The 23,811-nt window shown below is 39.4% G+C and overlaps 1 protein-coding gene across 2 annotated transcripts in view; it reads right to left on the bottom strand.

Annotated features, from left to right (window-relative positions):
• ryr2a (ryanodine receptor 2a (cardiac)) overlaps positions 1 to 23,811 on the bottom strand; it is a 233,607-nt gene that overhangs the window by 19,448 nt on the left and 190,348 nt on the right. For both annotated transcript variants that reach the window (XM_077550282.1, XM_077550284.1), the window contains 14 exons: positions 21,462 to 21,590; positions 21,147 to 21,251; positions 20,467 to 20,548; positions 20,026 to 20,184; positions 19,794 to 19,948; positions 15,206 to 15,421; positions 14,845 to 15,117; positions 10,096 to 10,302; positions 9,713 to 10,024; positions 9,565 to 9,626; positions 9,113 to 9,251; positions 8,916 to 9,002; positions 3,618 to 3,881; positions 558 to 688 (listed from right to left, as the gene is read on the bottom strand). In XM_077550282.1, coding sequence (XP_077406408.1) covers positions 558 to 688; positions 3,618 to 3,881; positions 8,916 to 9,002; positions 9,113 to 9,251; positions 9,565 to 9,626; positions 9,713 to 10,024; positions 10,096 to 10,302; positions 14,845 to 15,117; positions 15,206 to 15,421; positions 19,794 to 19,948; positions 20,026 to 20,184; positions 20,467 to 20,548; positions 21,147 to 21,251; positions 21,462 to 21,590 — 2,321 coding nt within the window. The remainder of the gene's footprint in view (positions 1 to 557; positions 689 to 3,617; positions 3,882 to 8,915; positions 9,003 to 9,112; positions 9,252 to 9,564; positions 9,627 to 9,712; positions 10,025 to 10,095; positions 10,303 to 14,844; positions 15,118 to 15,205; positions 15,422 to 19,793; positions 19,949 to 20,025; positions 20,185 to 20,466; positions 20,549 to 21,146; positions 21,252 to 21,461; positions 21,591 to 23,811) is intronic.

Below are 23,811 nucleotides of genomic sequence, written 5' to 3'. Positions count from 1 at the left end.
ACTGTAGTTGGAACACTCTCCGGTCCCCCTTTCTTTTTTTTTTAAACAAAAGGGACTACCAACCCAGTCTGTCAACCCAGAGTCACTGTCCCCCATGTCAATGCAATGTTCCATGTGAGACACTCATTTTGTGTTCGATCTGAACCTAGCATTATTGAGGGTGCAAAGCTGAGGAGGAGAGGCTGCACGCTGCCATACTTCTCGTCTCAACAAAGAACAGAGCATTTTGACTATAAAACCTAGGACATTGTTACATTCGGTTAAAGCACAGATCAGAGAACTAATATTGAAGAGATTAATTATTAATATTATTATTAGTAGTAGTGGTAATAGTAGCAGCAGCAGCAGCATTTATCTTGAGACTCCTGATGTAGTTAAGGCTCTGCCTCTGACCACACGTCTGCTGGGAACTACATATTACAGCTTGCAAGTGCTATTTGGAACATTGAAACACAATACAATACTTTCATCTTCCCTTTTTTTTATGAAGAACAGCCTTGTTTAATGTTTTCACTTAAAAAAAAAATTTAAAAAAAAAAGGCGACACATCTACTTACTGTGTGTTAATAACAAGTCTGTCCCACTGTCCTTTGATGTCATCCTCAGATGGCTGCTCTGTTATGTAAAGGCCATCAAACTCCAGTTTCCTGGCTACCTCCTTTTCACGCTTAAATATCCCCAAAGGAACCTACATGACACATTTGCAATATGCACAATACATGTCCAGTCACACACAAGCACACAAAAGTGAGACTATTTCAGTAGATGTCCAGATCAGTGTAGAAATACTTGATTTTCATTATTTATTTAGATTTAGATTGCAGGGAGACAGACGAACAAACGTAAATGTGTGGGTGTAAATGTGTCTATGCCAGGGGTGGGCACACTCGGTCCTCAAGGGCCAGAGTCCTGCAGGTTTTGGATGTTTCCCTTCTCCAACACAGCTGATATATGATCAGTTCATCAGCAAGCTCTGCATAAGCTTGGTAACGATCCTATTGATTAGAATCAGCTGCGTTGTAGCAGGGAAACCTCCAAAACCTGCAGGACGCCGGCCCTCGAGGACCGAGTTTGCCCACCACTGGTCTATGTGAATAGTAACCAACATAAGTAAATATAAGCAAATTCTGCACAACCCTGTTCAAATGCCATGCTTTTTTGAAAATCTTCTCAGTACTGCTAAAACAACAACAACATGCCAGATAATCCTAATAGGGTAGATGCCATGGACTTCTGACTTCCGGGTTTCACACATCAGCGTCATTTCTGGCCACTGATGGCCGCTTTCCAACACTCGCACCCCCACTCCTGCACCCCCCAACCGCGAGCTCCCCCCCATCGGCGGGAGAGCGCAGGGCGTCTCAACTCTCTGAAATGCTTCGGACAACTGTGACAGACTCACTACACACTTGCACCCATCGATGGGAACGTGCAACCGAGGGGCACAAAGGTGGAAGCGCAAGAACTGGGACGCGGCCCACACGTCGCAAACAGGAAACGGAAACAAAGCTGATGTGTGAAAACCAGGAAGTCAGAAGTCCCGCTTCCTCCGTGGCATATACCCCATAGTACTGCTGAACCTTAATCAGAGGCACTAAATGGTGGCAGTGTGTGCTGACTCCCATTTAATATGAGTTTGATTGTGATTGGTTGAATCTGAATGGCTCCACATCACCAGTTATTAGAGTGTGCAACCACATCTCAGTGGTTTATTTTTACTTCCACTCTCAAAAAGATTTCACTTTTTTCTTTGTCAATGGAGTTCTACAGGTTAGGCTACATTAATCATTTGAAATGATTTATATAGAACAGGGGTGTATAGACTTGGTTGGGGCATGACATATATGATTTAAAAAAAATGATGATGTAAATTATGATAGTAGAATGAAAAAGAATAGTAGTTATGCTATTATTAATTTATAATATAATATCTATAATTTATAATAAAAACCTAATAAAAATCTAGTAGTATTCTCTTAATGGGTGTGTTGATGATCTAATTCTACATGTGATGTGATGCATTACAAACAGAGGTGGCAAATCCACGTCCAGAAAGTAAAAACCCTGCCACAGTTTGGACTTTTCAGGTGTCGAACAACAACAGTTGTTTTCGTTGCCCCACTGCGATTGTTCTTAATATAATTGGTACCATTAATATGTGTAAATTTCAGAGGTAGCAAATCCACGTCCAAAAGTAAAAACCCTGCCACAGTTTGGCTTTAGCCCCTAATGCTATCTAGCTAGCTCCGTATAAGGTAAACAAGCTAGGGAGCTAGCACCTAGCTAGGTTGTTTACAACTGTTGTTGTTCGACACCTGAAAAGTATCTGAAGAAAACATAACTTTTTAGGTCTGTTCAAGGTGCTACATTTAACTATATTGAAAACAAATATCGCTCACGCCACATAGTTGACTGCCTATGCATAAACTATCCAATGTTCCGGTTGAATGTATAGATGACAGCTTAGCCATAAACCTGCTGTCTCTACTGTCAATTAAGACCAGACTGCAGCCCAAGATAGAGCTGGCCCTCCTCCTGTTTTGTCCATCTCTCTCTATCTGTGTGTGTTTCTCTCTCTGTGTGTCTCTCTCTCTCTCTCTCTCTCTCTCTCTCTCACTTCATCCCTATAGTCAATTCAATGGAGGAGCCACTGGTCAGATGAAGTCGATGTAGCAACACAACTTACTATAGTGCACACAAACTGTGGTGATAGAGTTTACCGTGAACCTTTACAATCAGTGTGTTTAACTTACAGTCACGGTTTCTTTTGTGTGATGCGATTCCGTTTGTGGCAAATGTGGCTTTGATCTTGATCAAACCGTATGTAGTAGGAATGAAAAAAGTTTGTTGTGATTGTATTGCTGTTAATGTTACATGTTATGTTTGTTTTATGTTGTGTTTCTGTAAAGCGCTTTGTGACAGCTAAGGCTGTTTGAAAGATGACTTGACTTGACTTCTGCGTCTAGAAATAATATTGAGACAGGTGTCAGAAAAAATAAATAAAATAATAAACATATATGTATGTTATCTGAGAAATGCCTGCTTTTGATGAGACCTGTTGATCAGGAAGGATCTGAGTGGAAGACCATTTATAAAATGATGGTCAGAGCTTTGGTGATATTTGTGTTTATTAGTGATGGGTGCGATAGTGATCAAGGATTGAGTAGGTTGGATCTTTATCAGGTTTAAGTAAAAATTCATACATAAATGATATGCGATGAATGATGACTGCGATTTGCTGGTGACCAGTTCAAGGTGTATCCCGCCTACCGCCCGAAGACGGCTGGGATAGGCTCCAGCACGGACATGAACCTCATGAAGATAAGCAGTTTGGAGAATGTGTGGATGTATGATGGAATTTGTCAAATAATTTGCGTTCTGATACAGATTTGTAAAGAGACAAAATTCATCTAATTATTGCCCCTTTAAAGGCACCAGCAAGACTCATGGTCAACTGATATTATTGGTGGCCTGTTCCCAAAACAGCCGTCAGCTGTCCTGTATCTTGTATTTGATCACAACTACTCCAATTTAATAATTTAAGTTGCACAATTAGGATCATATATAGGAATAGATTCCCTACTTGTAACCCTTTATAATAACAGCAAACAGCATACCTTGAGACAGTAATATCCGATGATGCAGAAGAAAGAGATGACTGTGTGAAGGATAGACAAGATCCGCAGTGTTGGCTCCATGTATCCGCTGCCCTCCTCCAAGACAAAATGGACCATTGCTAACTTAAAAGGCTCTCCAATATCACCCATTACCCTGTCTTGCATCTCCACCGTAGGCTCATCACTCAGTGGATCCCACTGAATGGTGCTGTCAGGTTGGCTGTTTGAGATCACTTCCTCAGCCACTGATGAGGATGTAGAAACCTAAATAGAACAGTTCATTGATATGAATTAATATAATAATTACTTTTAGAATTCATATTGAATGAACGAAAAAAATAAAGAGTCTGTTTCTAATCAACGGACTGATCACTCTGTAATCACTCTGTCTCAAACATAATGGGGGCCTCTGGAGATAGAGTCTGGGTGTGTCTGGACGGCACAAGTACAACAAAATGGTTTCAGTATTTAAAAAAAAAAAAGTATAACTAACTCAATCTTTATTAATAACAGTTTATAACATTAACGGTTCTTCAGAGCTTGAACAAGATTAGTTATGTGGTCGTCTCATCTCTGTGGTACTTTGCATACTCCTCAAAAAATCTAGTTCAGTCATAACGTCTGATTTCTTGAGCAGCAGAACTTTCTCTGCGAATTCAAGACATGTCAGACATGTCAGGGAGCCTCTGTGCTCAGCAAAAAAAATTATCTCCTGTTTTTCTTAAAATTAGCTGTTCTCGTCGCCAACCATTCTCTTTTTAAAAATACATGACTGGGGACTGACATCATATCGTTTCATTCCACTTTGTGTCAGAATTATGTTTTGCCAAAAGCTGTCATGAAATTAAGCTACAGCGTGGTAGCCCATAAGTGATTAAAGCAAAACAAACAGACAAAACATTAAACGCCCAGAGCAATGACATGGCAAAAAAAAGGCACAAATATTAAACTTTGATGTCAAGTCGGGGGCCGCAAATGGCCCTCAGGCCAAGTTTGAGACCCCTGTTCTATGATATTACTATATTAACTCTTTGACTGCCAGACGTTTTCAGAAAAGGGATGCCGTGGGTGCCAGCCGATTTAAGCATTTTGACTGATCTTTTGACTGATCTTTCAAGGTCCACAGAAAATTATGTGTTTGGACTATGGAAACACACATTCTACCAAATGAAAGATTGGACTCTCATCTTTAATCAGAAAAAAAAGTTTGTTTCTACCTTATTCCGGTTTTGAGTAATCAACAATAGAAAATGGTTAGTTTCACCTCTGTTTTGAAACAAACGTCTTTTAACGTCTTTGGCACTCCTCCATAGGATTTTACTAAACGTTATTTAACGTTTTTGGCAGTCAAAGAGTTAAGTGCATTGAACAGATTGGTGAACATATTTTTATTTTTTTGTTAGGACCCAAGCACCAAGCAGTGAGAATAACCTTTTGGAATTCCTGTGTTTATTGTCATTATTGTTAAGGCAAATGAAACACCTTTGTATAATAGGATGTTCACAGTTAAAAAAAAAAAAAACTAAACTTGTCATTTAAATGTCAAAACTATCTGTATGACCTGACAATAGAATATTATTTTCAAAAATCATCCCTGTCTGGCCAGCATTTATGCCTTTAATTTCATTTTAAACTGACTTAGTGTCAAGAGATTTAGCCAATCAGATACTGTAGAAACAGAAGGTGTGACTGAAGGGTCTTGTCAATCATTTGTGGGCACACGCTGTGCAGTCATGTGGAGACACCCAGTAGCCTTGGTTTCCATTGTGAGTTACAAAAATCAGCTTGTTCACGTCAGTAACGACTGAAAAATGTGCGGCTTTGATAATCTATCCAACAACTAGCTATCATTTTTACATTTTTCTACAGTGGGATTTCAACAGCCAACTTCAAGCTTACACAAACAGGTTTATAAAAAAAAATGTCATTGAAATATATGAACCTATTATTGTATCTATTGAAATAAGTCAAAACATAATGGGTAGGACTAGATACGTTTTTAACTTCTTCCTACTCCCTTTTGAACATGTAAACTCTTCTTTTTTCCTATTCTTGTTTTTTCTTTTTTGCTTCAACTTATATTTTATACTTGTAATGTGGTTTATGTTTTTCTATGTTTATATGCTCAATAAAACCAACCAAACCAAACAAAAACAAAAAACTTATGTTATTACAGTTCATTTAATTTATTCTTCTCACTTATTTGGCATCATTCAACTCCCACATACAATATCCAATTTACACCGTTCCGATTTCAACTTGTTTCCCAAATTCACGCCACATGGGCTCATATTCGTCATTCAATATACAGTTTCCACACAATTTACCGTTTAATATAAACATTCTCGTATTCATTTTCACTGGGATTGACGTTCAACTTTCAAGTCAGAATTTCACTACCTTACATACCACTCATCATCATTTGCAGGTGTTTTGTATTACCCGGTGGCGAAGTTGGTAAAGTGCATTGTCCAGTAACCAGAAGGTCGGGGGTTTGAATCCCACCACCGGTTAATGCTTGCTCCACTATTCTTAAGAGTAGTAACAGAAATCAAAACTAATGGTTACATACGCCCACACATGAATACAGCAGCAATTAAACTTTTATTAAAGCCAGAAAAAGACCCCACCCTTCTATCAAGTTACCGTCCAATTTCACTAATTAACACTGATATTAAAATTATCACTAAGGCTTTCACATCTAGACTAGAAACAGTAATCTCGACAATCATTCATAGCGTCCAAACAGGCTTAATTAAAGATCGTCACTCTACTAATAATATTAGGAGGCTCTTTAACCTTATTAGCATGTCACAGCGGCATGATAAAAAGGCAGCTATTATATCATTGGATGCAGAAAAAGCTTTCGACAAAGTTAACTGGTCCTTCCTCTTTGCTGTTTTAAATAAATTTGGCTTTGGGAAATCATTTATCCACTGGGTGTCAGTATTATATGATTCTCCTAAAGCTACAGTTACTACTAATGGGATTATATCTCAGAGTTTTACTCTACAGAGAGGCACAAGACAGGGATGCCCACTATCCCCTTTATTATTTGCAATATTTATTGAGCCACTTACATTAGCCATACGCCAGGAAAGAAGGATTCAAGGAATTCACTCTGGGGTAACAGAACATAAAATTAATCTATATGCCGATGATATTTTACTTTATTTAGAAAAGCCTGCTATTTCGTTAGGGGAAGTATTTAACTTAATAACTAAATTCTCACAGTTATCAGATTATTCTATTAACTGGACAAAATCAACACTTCTGCCTATTACAGAAAATTCATGGAACCCTGCAAGCCAGGACCCACACTACTCATTTCCTATAGGTAATTTAAAATACTTAGGCATAAAAATCTCACCTAAATTAACTGATTTAATTCATTTAAACTTTTCTCCACTTCTGGATAACATTTATAGTGACTTGGAGCGTTGGAATAATCTTCCTATTTCTCTAATAGGACAAATAGCCACCATTAAAATTAAAGTTTTACCCAAAATAAACATTTTTTTCTCAATGATTCCATTTAAACCTATGGCTAAGCCGTTACAAAATTTTACTGGAATAAAAAAAAAAAGAGCAAAGATTAGTCTATCTACTCTTCAGAAAAGTAAATCCAAAGGTGGTCTCGAGGCACCAAATTTTATGTACTACTATATAGCTAACCAGCTACAATATATCATTATATGGGCACAACCCAACAGAGATACTAACTGTTGGCTGGAACTAGAACAGAAGGATTGTAATAACCTCAGACTTTTGGATTTATTCTTTATTACAACATCGATTAAGCGACATAATTGTTTTAAAAACCCAATATTTCCGCCACCCTGACTGCCTGGTGGAAGGCAATAGAAATTACAAAAGCGCAAGTGGAGCCCTGTGGGCTTTCTCCCCTATGGCATAACCCCAACTTTCAACTTAACAACCAATCGTTTTATTTAGGTGTGTGGGAGCAGAAAGGAATTACACATCTCCACCATCTCTTCTCAGATAATATTTTTATATCATATACATCCTTGCTCCAAAAATACAAAATAAAAAACTGAATTTTTTTTCCTTATCTGCAAGTTAAAAGTATGATAAAGAAACAAATTCCAACACTTCGGGGTACGCTCCAACCGACTGTTTTAACTAAAGATACTACCAAGCGTTCTCCGACAACAACAAAAAAACTCTCCAAAATATATAAGTTACTTTCATATACTGATAAAATGTCTTTACCCATCTCGAAATGGGAGACAGACTTGTCTATAGCTCCGGAATCTGACTTTTGGATTCAAGTTTGTGAAAACGCATTTAAAATGACAAAACACACAAATTGACAACTTATCCAATATAAAATTATTCATAGAACATACATTACTCAATATATGATGAAGAAAATGGGACTCTCAGACTCCGACATTTGTCTCCAGTGTTTACAAAACACTACAGACACTTATTTTCATGCTTTATGGTTATGCACTCCGGTTATGTATTTCTGGACTAAAGTCTTAGAAAAACTTTCCGCTATCTTGGACTGTAGGATACCTTTATCTCCAAATAGTTACTTAATTCTGCCTGTTAGCGAGAGCCACCACATTGTGATAACTTACATTGATGTTTCTGTATTTGTAACTAATGGTTGCGTTTTTTTGGTGGCGGGGGGGTTGTACGCACGCACGCACATACACATACTCACCCACATACAAAAAAAAAAAAAAAGAGAGAGCAATGATGATTACATGTCAAATCGGTAAAATTACCGAATGAACAATACTGAGCTCTCCAGAAAAAAAAAAAAAAAAAAGAATCCCACCACCGACTGGACACCGCAAATGTATCCATGGGCATATCAGGAAATGTATTATGATTTCACTTAAACAATTCAACAACTTCAATGATAGCTTTCAACATCATACCACATTATTCAATATAAATATGCATTGTTTTATGGCTTTTAACAAGTCAGCTCATTGATTAAGCAAATGCACAGAACCGGGGAGATCACGGTTTGTCTCTCAGTTAGAGCAGATTTTAGTCAAACTTTAATATTGTATAACATTTATTATATTTAATGTCTTGTAACATTATTATTTTTATTATTATTATAAACCATTACACAAGCATTCTACATGCATTCAAATATTAGCATTCAGCTTTCAGCATTTACATGCAATTTCTCCAGAAATTGCACGTCTAGTTTTCCATTGCAATTCCTTAATGACACCTGTCACTGTCAGTAAGTATTACACTATTCATAAAAAAAAATGCATTTATGGTTGCATATACAATGTCCACAATTACCTTGTAGAATAGGAGAATGAAGTTTATGGCAAATGCAACTAATAGAGCCAGCATCCTCATGTTGTAAAAGTTCCTTGCAAAATAGTTCTGTGGGAGGAACAAAATATGTGGAAAGATCACAGACAGACACATGACTTTAAACCTGTTAACAAATAAAGAGAAATAGCGGGGTTGGAAAAGAAAAGCTCTATATGTACCAAGACTTTCCGCTGATAGGCAATGATCTTCTTTGAAACTGCTGACTCCTGTAAATCAGGTTCATCCCTTGAGATCTTACGCCTTTTGACTTTTGACTTAATATTCTCATTCTTCTCCTGTTTCTCTTCATGTTCACTCCTGAAAAGTACACATGGTGTCAATACAACATGCACACTGTGCAACAGTTCAGTCATGACTCATCTACTTACAGTATATGGAATTATTTGTATACAAATACTGTAGTTGGGTCATGTGAGATATTAAATCATGAATGGTAGCCAATAAGGTCATCATAGATAATAATACCATTACAAACACAATTTAATGGCATTCAAATAAAACTTGTGTTCTAGACAGACATGATGGGAGTGAATGGACCACTGGTATCACCAGGGTTTCCCAGGATACAATAACACAATCAAATATAAAAAAATAAACATACAATACTTACTTTTTACTTGTTTCACATGCATTCCTTGATCTTGTTTCCTTCTTATCCTCTAAGGAAGAGCTCTGTGACAGAAATAGAGATAGGGAGCAAGGCTATCACAAATTTTGACTATTATCTATTATCATCATGCTCTTTTTGCTATACTCACCTGATGCATTTGCCTGAGCTCAGGAGGAGGTGCTGCTGCAGCACAAGAGGGAGGAGAAGGAAGTGGGGAATTGAGAATTTCAGTGAGGCTGGCATTGGGGTTGTGAGGACTGATTTTATATTGTCCTCTCTCTCTCCGTAAGTCCAGGCCAAAAATGTCTGACAGCAGCTCAGTCTCACTGACATTGACAGCCAAGTATGCCAGGTCCTCCTTTGCTGAGCTCCTGTCAGAGGATTTTCTCTCTTTTTCTTCTCCCTCCAATCTCACTCCATCAGGAGTCGGGTCAGGCATGTTAGCGAGCAGCTCAGACACCTGAGGAGTGTGGCGTTAAGTTTATTTTCTTTCAGACTGTTGATAATGGATACACTATGTGAACTATATACCTTTATGCTCTTGGCGCCATCAACCAGCTTGCCTCCAAATATATTATTGTAGAAAATTCTGCAAAATCCTCGAACAATACTGAATGCCATATGAAGGAGGCCCTGCAGCACAGACCAGTAGAATAAAACTAGGTTGGTCACTATGTCTCTTGATGTCATACTTTTTATCTTCTTCATCTGCTTCTTCAAACTCTTCATGGACAGCACCTGATAATTGAGATGGAAACAGTAAGCTTATTTTTCTATGCTGCCGTTTTCAGGATGTAATTTACACAGGCACATATATATATATATATATATTAGAAATGCACTGAAATGAATTTTTTTGGGCCGAAAATTAGAAATGCTTGGTCGAAAACCGAAACGCCGAGAGAAAAAAAAAGCCAAATTTTTTATTAGCATTGCATTTATTATAATTAATTAAAATTATAATATTATTATAAAATACTTAGGCCTATTTAACACGGGCATTTTAACAAAGCACAATTGAATTGAAATGCGTCCACACCACAGACATCAGAGACATGTTGGCGAATGGTACATTAAACACCAAACGCGGGGTGAGCAACTGAGCATTTTCTGGTGGTGCAATTGCACTTTATAGTCAATGTACAGTACTTCACACCGGCGGGCACTGATGCGTGCGGTGCGGATGACACATTCTTATGGCTATTTGGAGCGGGACATGATGCGGCACACTTAAGAACCGACTGCAAAGTCACACAAGGCGTCCTGTACAGATCTGTATTCACCCGGAGATAGTGGTAAGTGTTTACTTGTTTAAAACTGATGATAGCAATAGTGCTAACCTTAGCTTAGGAAGGTGCTGCAGGAGAAAGAGTGGCTCACCTGTAGTGCAGTACTCGGCAGCACTCTCTTTTTTGACATAGCTTACCAAGCGACCCTTTCCTTCTCCGGTGTGCACAAGCTGCCGGTACTCAGACGCCAGCGAGCAGCAAGGCGGACACTCACTCTCGTGTTTGGTGTTTAATTCAAAGAGACACTTGCTTGCAGCGTTTTTGTTGTTGTTGTTGTTTTTGCTTGCGCCACCACAACATCCTCTTTTGGCCATATTCTTTCGGCTTGAATTATATATATATATATATATATATACACACACATTGTTGCTCAAAAGTTTGTGAACCCTGCAGGCATGGTCAGATTTTTTGTATAAAATATTAAAATAACCTTATTAAATGTTTAGGCATACCCAAATCTACAATGCTGACATTGAAAATAATGGACTTGACCAAAAAGAATGATAATATTGTCATTCATTCTTGAACAAAAGTTGATTTAAGAAAAACTTAATTTCATGGGTACAAAAATATGTGAACCTCTCACTTAATCGGACATTGCACTCCTTTTGCAATGAGAACTTTATCCAAACACTTTCTTTCACATCTACTTTGGGGGAATTTTTGCCACTCTTCCTTGCAAAATGCTGCCAGTTGAGAGAGGTTGGATGGGCGTCTAACATAAACTGCCCGCTTCAGGTCCCGTCACAGTATTTTGAAAGAATTTAAATCAGGATTTTGACTGGGCACATCCAGAACATGAATCTTGTTGTTCTTCAGCCATTCCTTGGTTCTATTGCTGGAATGCTTTGGATTATTGTCATGTTGCATGATCCATCGTCCACCAGGCTGTAACTTCACAATGGACGGCTTCAGGTTATGTTCCAGGATTTCACAATATTCCTCTGAATTCATGATTCCCTGGATTATGTGGAGTTGTCCAGGTCCTGAGGAAGAAAAGCCAGCCCAGATTTTAACATTCTCACCCCCATGCTTCACTGTAAGGTGAAGGTTCTTTTGCTGGTATGCAGTGCCATACCATTCACCAAACATGACTGTTTTAGTTGTGACCAAACAGTTCAATTTTGGACTCATCGGTCCACAGAAGGGACTTCCAAAAAGCTTCAGGTTTGTCCAGGTACTCGCTGGCAAAGTTGAGATGGGCAAGCTTTGATCTTTTTTGTGAGCAGAGGCTTCTACCTAGCAAGCCTTCCATGAAAGCCTTGCTGGTTGACTTTTCTTCTGATTGTTGAAGCATGCACGTGTCGCCGATGCAGCAAAAGAGGTCTGCAAATCCCTTAATTTTCATGCACAGGTTTACTTTCACCTGAATTATTATTTGTCTTGTGGGTCTTGATGATATTTTTAGAAGGTTGTTCACTTCTAGGCAGGATTGTAGTAATTTTCAGTGTTCTCTAGTTGCAAATCATCTGCTTCACAGTGGAATGATGAAGCTAATTTTTTTTTAGATGACTTTTGTAGCTTTCCCCAGACAAATGTGCTGTCACTACCCACTTCCTGAGGTCCCCTGAGAGTTCTCAGCATTACTGACCTGTATGGATTCACCTGGGTAAGACTAAAGTGACGTGGTTTTGTCTCCGTTTCAGTCAGTGATGCACAATTTCTTCGCTAAACATCTCTCATTTCATTAGTCCATTTCAGTGGTTAATTTAGCTACCAATTTGTCTTACCTGATCCTACTTGACTGCTTGTTTTAAGCAATGCAGCTCAGGGTTCACTTACTTTTGCACCTACATGAATTGACCAAAAACTCTTTTTAATTTAGTTTTGACTACACAAATGATTTTTAAAAAAAGAACAATGCATTGAAATGCTAAACCTACACCTGTTATTTCATATAAAATGTAATGGTTCAGATTGAACAACAAAATCAGGTTGAAACAATTGGAAAATCCAAATTGCTCAAGAGTTTCACAAACTTTTGAGCAGCACTGTATATATATATATATATATATATATATATATATATATATATATATATATATATATATATGCAATTATTATGAAGGAATTTTATAATGTACTGTTTTATTTATTATTTTTTTATTAAAAGTGTGAATAAAGCTTTATTGATTGATGATAAGGGCAGTAGAGTTTCAATCCGATTGCTTTAGTGAAAAAGTTGTGAGAAATGACCTTAGTATAATTGAGGAACGTACACGTGCATGCAGAGTATGTGGCTGTGTGTATGGGTTTGAGGGATGCAAAGTGCAAGGTAGAAATTCAAAACACAATTGGCATTAAATTTAGTGTTTTTCATATAGATTATGGAGCAAGATATTTTCCCCAAATCAGTTCCCAAGATATACCTGCAATTTGCAAATGTCCACTTAATAGATTATGAATTTAATTGTAATAGTTTAGTTTTGTAATCCTGCTCACTTCATTGTTTACATTCTGCAATACCTCTGCAATTAGCAGTTTTTGAATGGTTTAAAACCTGAAACCTTGTACATTATATACTGTACATTAGTGTTGTCACCAAACCAACATTTTGGTATCGGTCCTGGTACCAGATGTAGTTCGATACTTTTCGGTACTTTTTCCAAATCAAAAGACAACTAAAAAAATTATAAAAAATATTTATTAATTATCTTGTGTCTTTAATTATATATATATATATATATAAGAGAGAGAGATGACATTAGCTTGATCTGAGGCCATGGTCAAAGCTGTTGTCTTCCCCCATACTAACCTCCCTCAAATCTCCCAAATCGCAGCCTCAGTGATTTGCAAAGTCCATGAGAAAGCAAGAGCGAGAGAGCGTGCGAGAGAGAGAGAGAGAGAGGATATTAACTTGATCTGAGGCCATGGTCAAAGCTGTGGTCTTTCCCCCATCCTTATCTCCCAAATCGCAGCCTCAGTGATTTGCAAATTCCATTCTATTACATTGCGGTGTTAGTTCTATTTCGATTAATCGTTCAGCCTTGGCGACAGCACAGAGAGAGAACGAGAATGTCCGAGGGGAGCTCCACCTGCATTGAAGATTAACTTAAATGTATTAGCCGGGTCACAGACGTTGCTCTACTACTGAGCTAATCACCAAACAAAGTTTTGTAGTGTTTTTGGGTGGTGTGTCCCGTGATATTTTATGAAAGTACAACTCGTAGTAGCCGCTCCTTTAAGCAGTACCGTTACGTTTCCAATGCAGCTAGTTGTAAATTACATCATTCATAACTACAGTGCGTAAGGGGGAAAGGTAGCAGGTTATCAACCAGAAAGTAGGGAAGGCCTACCTGTCGATCTTTGAGTTCCTTATGCAGGTCAGGGTGCTTGTCTTTTAAATGTTTTGTGATGTTGGAGGGGTTTCCGCCTTTTGCCTGGCAGATTTTATAACATCGTCTACAGACCGGTGTGTCTGTGTTATGTTTTGCCTTGCGCATTTTCGTCAGTAATCATTCCTTTCATGGTCTCCTTTTAGTCTACCTCCGCACGTGTGAGTCAAATACATTTTTATTTGCAATATGCTAATTCCTGCTTCACGGGCTCCTCCTTCTCTTGCTGCGCACGCGTGGGTCAAACCACGCTGCTATTTGTTCTGTCAATTCCCCCCCATCCTTCCCACCCACTCAAACACAAACACACTGTCTTTGGGGCGGGGAAGCGACCCACACCGTGACGATAAGCTGCTACTTGTTTGCTATATGCTAACTCCTCAGACTAGTTACGAGTCTCGGTAAGGTCACTGCGAGCGGCGGCGCTGCAAGTACCGGTACCATACAAAACGCAGTATAGTATAGTTTTAAATGACGCAGTACCCCAATACCAAATTAGTACCGGTTAACCGTGCATCCCTACTGTACATATTTTTCTTGCACAATTTAGAAACTATTACTTCTGCCAAACACGTATACACTGTCATTTGCATTTCTAATTGTTTTTAAATTGTTGGTTTGTAGAGTGGCTACCCCGCAGAATTCAGGAGTCTGACCTTAATCAATAGGCTCACATTGAACCGCAGCGCAGTTAGTGCCATGTGGACCGTGGTAACAGAAAGGAAGCTCGTCTCTGGATTTTCCACATCTGGCCTCTCTTCCTCATTGTCCTCTTTCACAGCTGAGCGCTCGCCAATGTCTGACATCTGTGCGGCCAGTTGCATTTCAAAAATGGTATCCTCACAGAAATTCACAAACAATTCCATCTTTTCCTTCTCGCCTCCTTCATTAACCACATCAAAGATGAACTGGCGCTTGGATTCTTTAACCTAAAGTTGGGTTTAATGAGAAAAAATATTGAGACTTGACAAAGCTAAGTAGGTCAGGTCTGAAATAAAACATTAATTAAAATCTTACCTGGGGTTTCTCCCACTGTGTTCGGCTGGACTCACTGATCTCAAAGTAGACCCTTTCAATACGTTTGGCACTGCCCATGATCTCAATCCTACCCAAGTAGGGCTGGAAGTAGTTGAGAACACTCTCTGCGAGCTCCAGGAAGGTGTGCAGTCGGTTGTCATGAGGCATGTGCTCTGACAAGTTGGTCAACAACACGGCTACATTGAAGCCAATGTCCTTTAAATCACAGCAGTTTTCTCTCAGTGGAAAATGTTCAGACATTTTTAACTACACACAGACCATAACATTGCCATTTATTTACGAAAAGCTCTCCCTCCTTTCCCGCAATGCATTCACAAAACTCTACACACCACACAACCTAGTTCGTTACAGTACTTTTGAGGAGGGCTGAACAATTATGAAAAATAATCTTAATTGCAATTTTTCCCCCAAAATTGCGCTTGCAATATCATATGTGATTATTTTTTTCAAGGTCCTTTTCAATGAATTTTCCATCCATCCATCCATCCATCCATCCATCCATCCATCCATCCATCCATCCATCCATCCATCCATCCATCCATCGCTTATCCGGGGTCGGCTCGCGTGGGTTGCCGCTTTAGCTGGGAAGCCCACACTTTCCTCTCCCCAGCCCCTTCAACCAGCTCCTCTGACAGGATCCCAAGGCGTTCCCAGGCCAGCCAAGAGACATAGTCTCTCCAGCGTGTCCTAGGTCGTCCTCGGGGCCTCTCGCTAGTGGGACATGCCAGGAACACCTTTCCAGGGAGGCGACAAGGAGGCAGCCAAACCAGATGCCCGAGCCACCTCAACTGGTTCCTCTTAACGCGGAGGAGTAGCGGCTCGACACTGAGTCCCTCCCGGGAGCCCGGACACCCTGCGGAGGAAACTCATTTCGGCCGCTTGTATCTGGGATCTTGTTCCCACAGCTCGTGACCATAGGTGAGGGCAGGAACGTAGATCGACCGGTAAATCGAGATCTTTGCCTTTCGACTAAGCTCCTTCTTCACCACAACGGACCAGTAAAGCGCTCGCATCACTGCAGACGCTGCACCGATCCGCCTGTCGATCTCACGCTCCAACCTACCCTCACTCGTTAATAAGATACTTGAACTCCTGGGATGTGTCTGGGGGTTTGGGGGCCTGGGGCTGGGTTGGGGTGGATGGCGGGCGGGGGGGAGCGGGGGGCTGTGGAACGGTGGGGTGCCTGGTGGGCCTGCCGTGCCCTGTCCTGCTGTGTTGGGTTGGGGGCGCGGGCCGTGTTGGGGTGGGGGGCGCTCCTGGTTCCTGGGTTTACTCTCCGGCCGGTGGCCCCTGCGGGGCCCGGGGTTTTTCCCTTGGCGCTGCCGTGACCTGGGGGGCCCTGAGGTGTTGCGCTTGCTCTGTCCTGGCAGGGGTCGGCGGCTCCCCTCTTTGGTGGAGATTTTCATGCATGCCAGATCCACCACACCAGCATCTATCGAAACTAAAACACAATCTGCTTCTTCCTCTGGTCGTTGAATCGGTGGAGGCTGGCGTCTGTGGATCTCACTCTGCTTCATCTGTCCTTCCTTCCTTTCCTCAGTCTCTCCTTTGGTCTCTTGAGGTCTCCCTAATTTGTTGGAATTTAGATGTTTCTGGGGTTGGTGAAAGACTCTGGTTGGTAACCCGGTGGGTAGTAGGTAATGTCTGGTCGGTGCTGGATTTCACTTTCCTTTCTTTTCTTTGATCCTTCCTCGGGTCTCCTGGCAACATCACGCCTCTAGCTGGATTCTGAAGTATTCGGTTTAGGTGAACGGTATGGGATTTTTAATAGGTTTTAGGTGAACTAATGAATACACACTCACACGCACGCACACATGCACACACATACACATCCTCACCCACATATAAAATAAAAAATAATTATAAAAAAAAAAGAGCAATGATGATGACATGTCAAATCGGTAAAATTACCGAATGAACAATACTGAGCTCTCCACAAAAAAAGAAGAAGAAAAAAGAAAAAAAAAGATAAAGGCAAATGAAGCCATTATATCACAGGTTACTACAATTACAGTTATAGTTACAATTTACCACTTCAACATATCCAACTTTGCATTAAACATGGCATGTAAACAAAGCACTTTTTAAACACTGTATTTATCAATAAATAAATTCAATATACATTTATGAATTATGTATTGTATATGTATGTTTATGTATATGTATTTATACATATTTAAAAAATTTAATTTAACGATCTTCAGTCAGTAAACTCACACATGCTAAAGTTTAGGCAAAGTAAAATTATGCCTGCTTATATGACGTAACATTTTCCGATTTGATTTAAAAAAACACTAGCATTCTGTAGCAATCCTTGTGGGTGGGTCACGGGTTGTGTAGTTTTCCATGGTCTGGACCGGCCGTGGATGCAACACAAACATACTTTTGATTTGGTAAGCTAAGCGCGTTGGGAGCTGTTTTGCTCTGGCGTGGTTACGGCCAACATTTACTAGCAAATTGTCATTAAATAGTTGTTTGTTCGCTTGGCCTGATTAGTTCACCAACGCCACAATACATGTACATTAAAAAAGGCTGCGGCAGCGGTGGCACCTTAATGACGGTGAGTAATGACAATTTCGTCCGTCCTAATTTTTATTTATGAAACTGGACGACAACATATGGCCATATACAGACCTGTTTAGTCTCAAAATATAAAACAACTCAAATTTATCAGCCGCTGCCACACACTTGCATGTACACTCAGTTTACAAAACGCACGACACTACGGCAGCCAAAAAGTCATAACTCACAACGGTGAAGTGTTGTTTAAAAACCAAGATCAAACAGATTAAACGTGTTAGACACTGGTCTCAAGGTCTCAGACAAAAAACCCACCAAAATTACGTGCACTTATGGCGCCAGGCTTAAGTTACAGCGGTAACATTCCTGCGCCCCCTCCCTTTTGCTTTCCTTCTGCTACGTTTCAATGGGCATTTAAATCGCAGCCTTTCACGATTACGTAATCGCGTTTTGTCAAACCACGATTTAATTGCAAATGCAATTAATCGTTCAGCCCTACTTTTGAGTATTGTATGGCTGGTCAGGTCAGTGTGGAACGGTGAACTATCAAGCTGATGGCAATTTATTGCTGCCATGCAAATTTCCGATAGCTAACATTAGCGTAATCATTTTTTATTTGGGCATGGAAAGCTACCTACTAGTCCTGCAGGAATAGAGCCGAGCACCGCAAAGGCAGTGTTGGTTGGAAATCCCCCCCCTCGTCTTTGACCTCACGCCACAGAGTGAAAGCCGGGCCAATATTAATCATGTATTGTGCTTTTATCCAGGTAGGCTCCCTTTTTATTGTTATTATTTGTTTGTCTCCTCATCTTCGTTTCTTGGGTTGTTTTTCAGCTTCTCCATGACAACAGTAATCGCGCGTAGACGTTCAACTCGGCAAGTTTTAATGTTCAAGATTTTATGGCGTCAAGAAAAATTGTTTGCAAAAATGCGAATGTCTGTGCTGCATTCAAGTAGGGATGGGTACCTTTCGCATTTGAACCGGTTTGTTTCCAATTGTCGGTGCTGCGGTATCGATAACGGTACTGAACAATACCAATTTTCAGTACTTTTGTTCTGTTGTTTGTGGTAATAAATATTAATTTATTTAACAATAAAATAATAACTTTTTTAAAAATAACATTCACTTAAACAGTCATTTTTCATTAAACAAAATCAAAGTCAGATTCATGATGTCAAATTTTCTAACAAATAATAAAACAATGAATTTAAAACACATGAGAGAGGATGGAGCAATAAAAAATCCAGATATAACATTAATAAAGTATAAATAATACCATCAATTAAGTTTACAAATAACAAAGTGAGAAGTAAAGTTATTTACAAAAACAACATAAAGAACAAAATTAAGCAGTAATACAAGAACAGACAAACTGTTTCTCAAGAACGTGCATGCGTACCACGATGAATTCGATCCCAACTTGGAGTGAAATCTCGCAAAAAATTTAAGTTCGAAGAGGACATGAACGACAATGAAGGGATTAATTGGGATTTGGTAGCAAACTCAATGTAGACTGTATCCAACGCGGTACGTAATGTTTGCTAGTGCTACAGGTTGGCCACGAGATTTTGCAGTTTTATCGTTACCCGTGAAATTCTAAATATGGTATGAGTAATATATTGTAACAATGGTAATGCCACACATTTTATAAATGATTCAAATCGGTGGGTGAAGACGTACATCTGCTATGTCCATGTTGTGGTCCATGCAGAAGAGAGGCAGGCGGACATTTGCTTTGTCCACGTTGTGGTCCGCGCCGACATCCCGGACAGTCAAAATTTAAGACACGCTTCAGAACATGGCACTGTTTGATTTAATGTGAATCGGTGCCATCTTCAGTACCCATCCCACCCAGAGTTCACTGATGCACTGACTCTCTGGTTATCCACATGTCCATCTACTAATTGAGCATATCTATGTCTCAAATACAATTCTACATAATACATCAAATAATCATTGATATGTGAACCATCTTTGTTAGGAAAGTACCTGTAAATGCGTCCCAATGTAAATTACACACATGAAGTGGAGTCAAACTTTTATTACCTTAGCTGGTTCATGAAAGCGCTCCACAAACTCCTCATAGTCCAAGAGTTCATTTTCATCAGTTTCAGCACAGGAGAGCAGAAACTCAGTCTCAGACTGGGTGTAGTGCTTATGGTTCTCCATTGCCTTCTGGAAGTCCCTCTTGGATATTACACCTTACATTTAATTTGTTCATCAATACCATTGAAATTGTCAGATATTTCATATTCAGTTTATGAAAACATAAACTTGCCTTTCCCATCAGGATCATACTCTTTAAAGGCATCTGAGGAGGTGACATCTTTCAGCTTGAGGAACATATCAAAGAACTTCAAAATCATTTCTACATTGTTGGATGATTCCACCAGCATGTCAACCATCTGCTTTCCAATGGTCCCATTAACCACATTCCCTGCCAATATAAAACAGCACTGAAATTTACAACATATACGTATGTTAAAATAAAAACAAAACACAACTAACATATTTCTTTAGAGATTATAGGATAGCGATGATAGGTTGGAGTGCTGAGTCTGCTATGTCTCAATGCTAACTGCATCCAAATTCAATACAAAGTGGTGTTTCATGTGAATCTGCAATTTCTTTCATCAAATTCTGATTAAATACTTGATACAATTAATATTTTTTTCCCATTCATACTAGGGATCACATGAGTACAAGATGATCGTCATACCCTCCATCATTGAAAGCAACATGACCACCATGTCTTTCTGAAGATCCATCATTTCCTTCAGTAACTCAATCTGACTAGAGTCCTGAAGGGGAAATAAAAAAATAAAAAATAACACCTGTGATATTTCTCAGCTCACCAAGCTAACTAACAAACAAAGGTACAGTGGAATCTTGGGTCACAATTGCCTGAATTCATGAATAAATGAGCTCATGAATAACATTTTCAGGCAAATATCGTTTTGGTTCACAAAGTATGCTAACTATTGCTGCACATCTGCAATGGACATATACGGTAGGTGACAGTTGTGGGCGGTGGCCTTGTGCTATGGTGCTATCTCTGCAGTAGATTGTCGGTGTCAGGCGTCTGTGATGTTTTCATGCAAAGGCGACTTGATTCTGGGGTTGGAAAGGATTTACTCTATTTCCATTCATTTCAATGGGGAAAATTGCTTTGGGTCATGAACGCAGAGTCGCGGAAAAAAATAGGTTTCTGAACCGAGGTTCCACTGTAATGGTAATTATGGACAAAATAAAGCATATATACTTTATGAATGAAAAGATGATGAGAGAAAAGTATTTTATACTGATGAACCACTATTATAATTTTTAGAAGTTTTCTTTTTTTTTTTTTAATCATAATTTTCAGTTCATTAAGGCTGTTTTTATTTCACTTGAACATACCTGAGACAATTTCATCTGCATATTAGCAAAGACATGTAGAAACCCAACGACGGCATCCCACAGACGACTGTGTGCCAAGCTCTGCTGATTACCAGTACATGGACCCTGTAATAATGACAAGCACAGTTGTTACAAGCAAAAACAGAAAACTGTTTGGAACTCACTGTACTGCATTTTTCCTCTAATAAGCATGCCGTAGCTTCTATTTTAAATAAGCATCTGAATAAATCAAATTCTGCCATGCATTGATGGCTACATGAAACACATTTCAACAAATCGTCAAAAACTTCCATAAACTTGTCTAGATTGTTGTACCTGGATATACTCTGTGAGTGTGTTGAAAACCTGCTTGGCGACGTTAATTGCCTTTGAAAAGTTCCTTTGTCCTTGTTCATCAATTACATCTTTTCCAGAGTAATGCCAGTAGAAATCACTAATAGACTCCTAAGAACAATGGGAGACAAATAAGGCACAGGAGAAGGGGATGAGTTAAAAAATGAAAAAGTCAAGTCACATATACAAACCTAGTTCCAATGTAGTTGATACAATGATTTGCAAATCATGTTCAACCTATATTTAATTGAATACACTACAAAGACAAGATATTTAATTTTAAAAACGGGATAAACTTCAATGTTTTAATCAAATATTCATTGATTAATTTTTGACTGCAACACATTCCAAAATAGCTGGGACAGGTGGCAAAAAACACAGAAAGTTGAGCAATGCTCATCAAACACCTGTTTGGAGCATTCTACAGGTGAACATGCAGGTGCTATGATTGTGTATAAAACGAGCTTCCCTGAGGCCCTGTTTACACGGAAGCAAAGCTGGCTTCATTCCGCAAAAGAATCTTGTACACACAGAAACGTTTCAAGACATGTGTGTGTCCAAAAGAAGACGCTGAGGATGTGGCACTGTAGCCCAGCCACAGGGAAAGCGTAGAGGAAGAATCAACGAAGAAGATGAACCACTGATCTGAATAGCCGATAGGCCAAGACTATATATATATATATATATATATATATATATATATATATATATATATATATATATAGAGACATATATACCGTCGCCGTTATATATATATATATACACACACACACACACTAGCCTACGAGCTGTACATGTCTAATCTGTACGTATGTGAGACGAACACAGGAGAAGTGACAATGGCGGGTGATTCCGGTACAACAACATCACACAAAATATTTTGCTGTATAAGCTAAGGAGGTTGCGCAAAACAACTACGAAACGGCTATCCGTCATTGTTGACAGACTGGCGGTTCACGCGCGGTAACGCGAGAATTGAAGCATACGTCATCAAACTGGAGAAGTATCTTGCATATGGTGTCCACATTGAAACGTACGGTGCGTGTTTTGAAATCTTTCAACTCTGGAGCCCAGTTCCAAAAGCGGTCGGTTTCAAGCTCTGAAACGGCGCCGCTGTGTGGACGAACTGCCCAAAAGGTAAGAAATTTGTGCGGATACATTGAAACGGGCTTTCATGTGGACGGGGCCTGAATTACTCAGACCATTCACAAGCAAACATGGGGTGTGGTTCACCTCTTTGTGAACAATTGCGTGAGAAAGTAGTTGACCAGTTTAAGGACAATGCAAGGAATTTAGTTACTTCATCACCTACGGTCCATAGTATCATCAAAAGGTTCAGAGAATCAGGAAAAATCACTGTAAAAATGTAAGCGGCAAGGCCAAAAACCAACATTGAATGCCTATGATTTTTGATCCCTCAGGTGGCATTGCATCAAAAACCAAAAAATAATTCCACCTACAAAGCTTCAGCAATGAGTGTCAATCCTGGTATTCTGGATTCTCAACAGCCCAACTTCTGTGGTATTGGGTTTGTAATTAGGCCTCCACATAAGTATGGACTTTCAAAGAAAGAAAGACAAAAATGTAATGTGTCCTGGATCAAAGGAAAATTGGCACAGCTGTGTACCCAAACTGTACCAGATGAGATAAACAGGCACTTGGAAAAGTGCAAGTGTAACAAACTACATAATTAATTACAGTGGTATACCAAGTGTTCTCATAGAATGACATTAGGTGACAATGCTCGTAATTCGGTTTATTCATCATCAAAACAATTCTACCCATTGAATTGAAATGCCATTAACACGTTCCGCCCCCAATTTTAAAGTAAGATAAAACACAAGAATAGAGACATCACGCCGAAAGACAGAGCAAACCGGATTTAGCTAGAGCAGCTAACAAAAGCGGCCAGTGGGAGAAGCTATTAAAAAAAAAAAAGCTAGTAAAAGCTTGCAAGAACAAAGCATAAGGTGACAAGCGACAGAAGCCCAAATCACGGGACCCAGCGGCGACCACCTGCAGGCCCCGGCTGTGGAAAGTAAGCGGTGGTTGACCCATTGGGTCCAATACTCGATGCACGCACCACCAGGGCTAACTACATTCGCGAAGTTGTCCTTTGGGCATCTGTAGCAGGAATATGGTGGTGAAATGTCAACCTTTTGTAAGATGAGGCTCCAGCCATGTAATACAATTAGTGATTACAAGACCTATGATTATATAAAAAAAATGCACATTGATGGAGTAGAACATATTTTTTTGCATATTATCGAAATATATATGCCATTTTCAGTCAGTTAGGAAACATTACTGTACCGTACTGTACTGTAACCCT

The sequence above is a fragment of the Vanacampus margaritifer genome, chromosome 18, assembly GCF_051991255.1.
Source record: "Vanacampus margaritifer isolate UIUO_Vmar chromosome 18, RoL_Vmar_1.0, whole genome shotgun sequence".
Taxonomy (NCBI): Eukaryota; Metazoa; Chordata; class Actinopteri; order Syngnathiformes; family Syngnathidae; genus Vanacampus; species Vanacampus margaritifer.
Note: the sequence above shows the minus strand (reverse complement) of the source record. Positions and strands in the feature narration are given on the sequence as shown.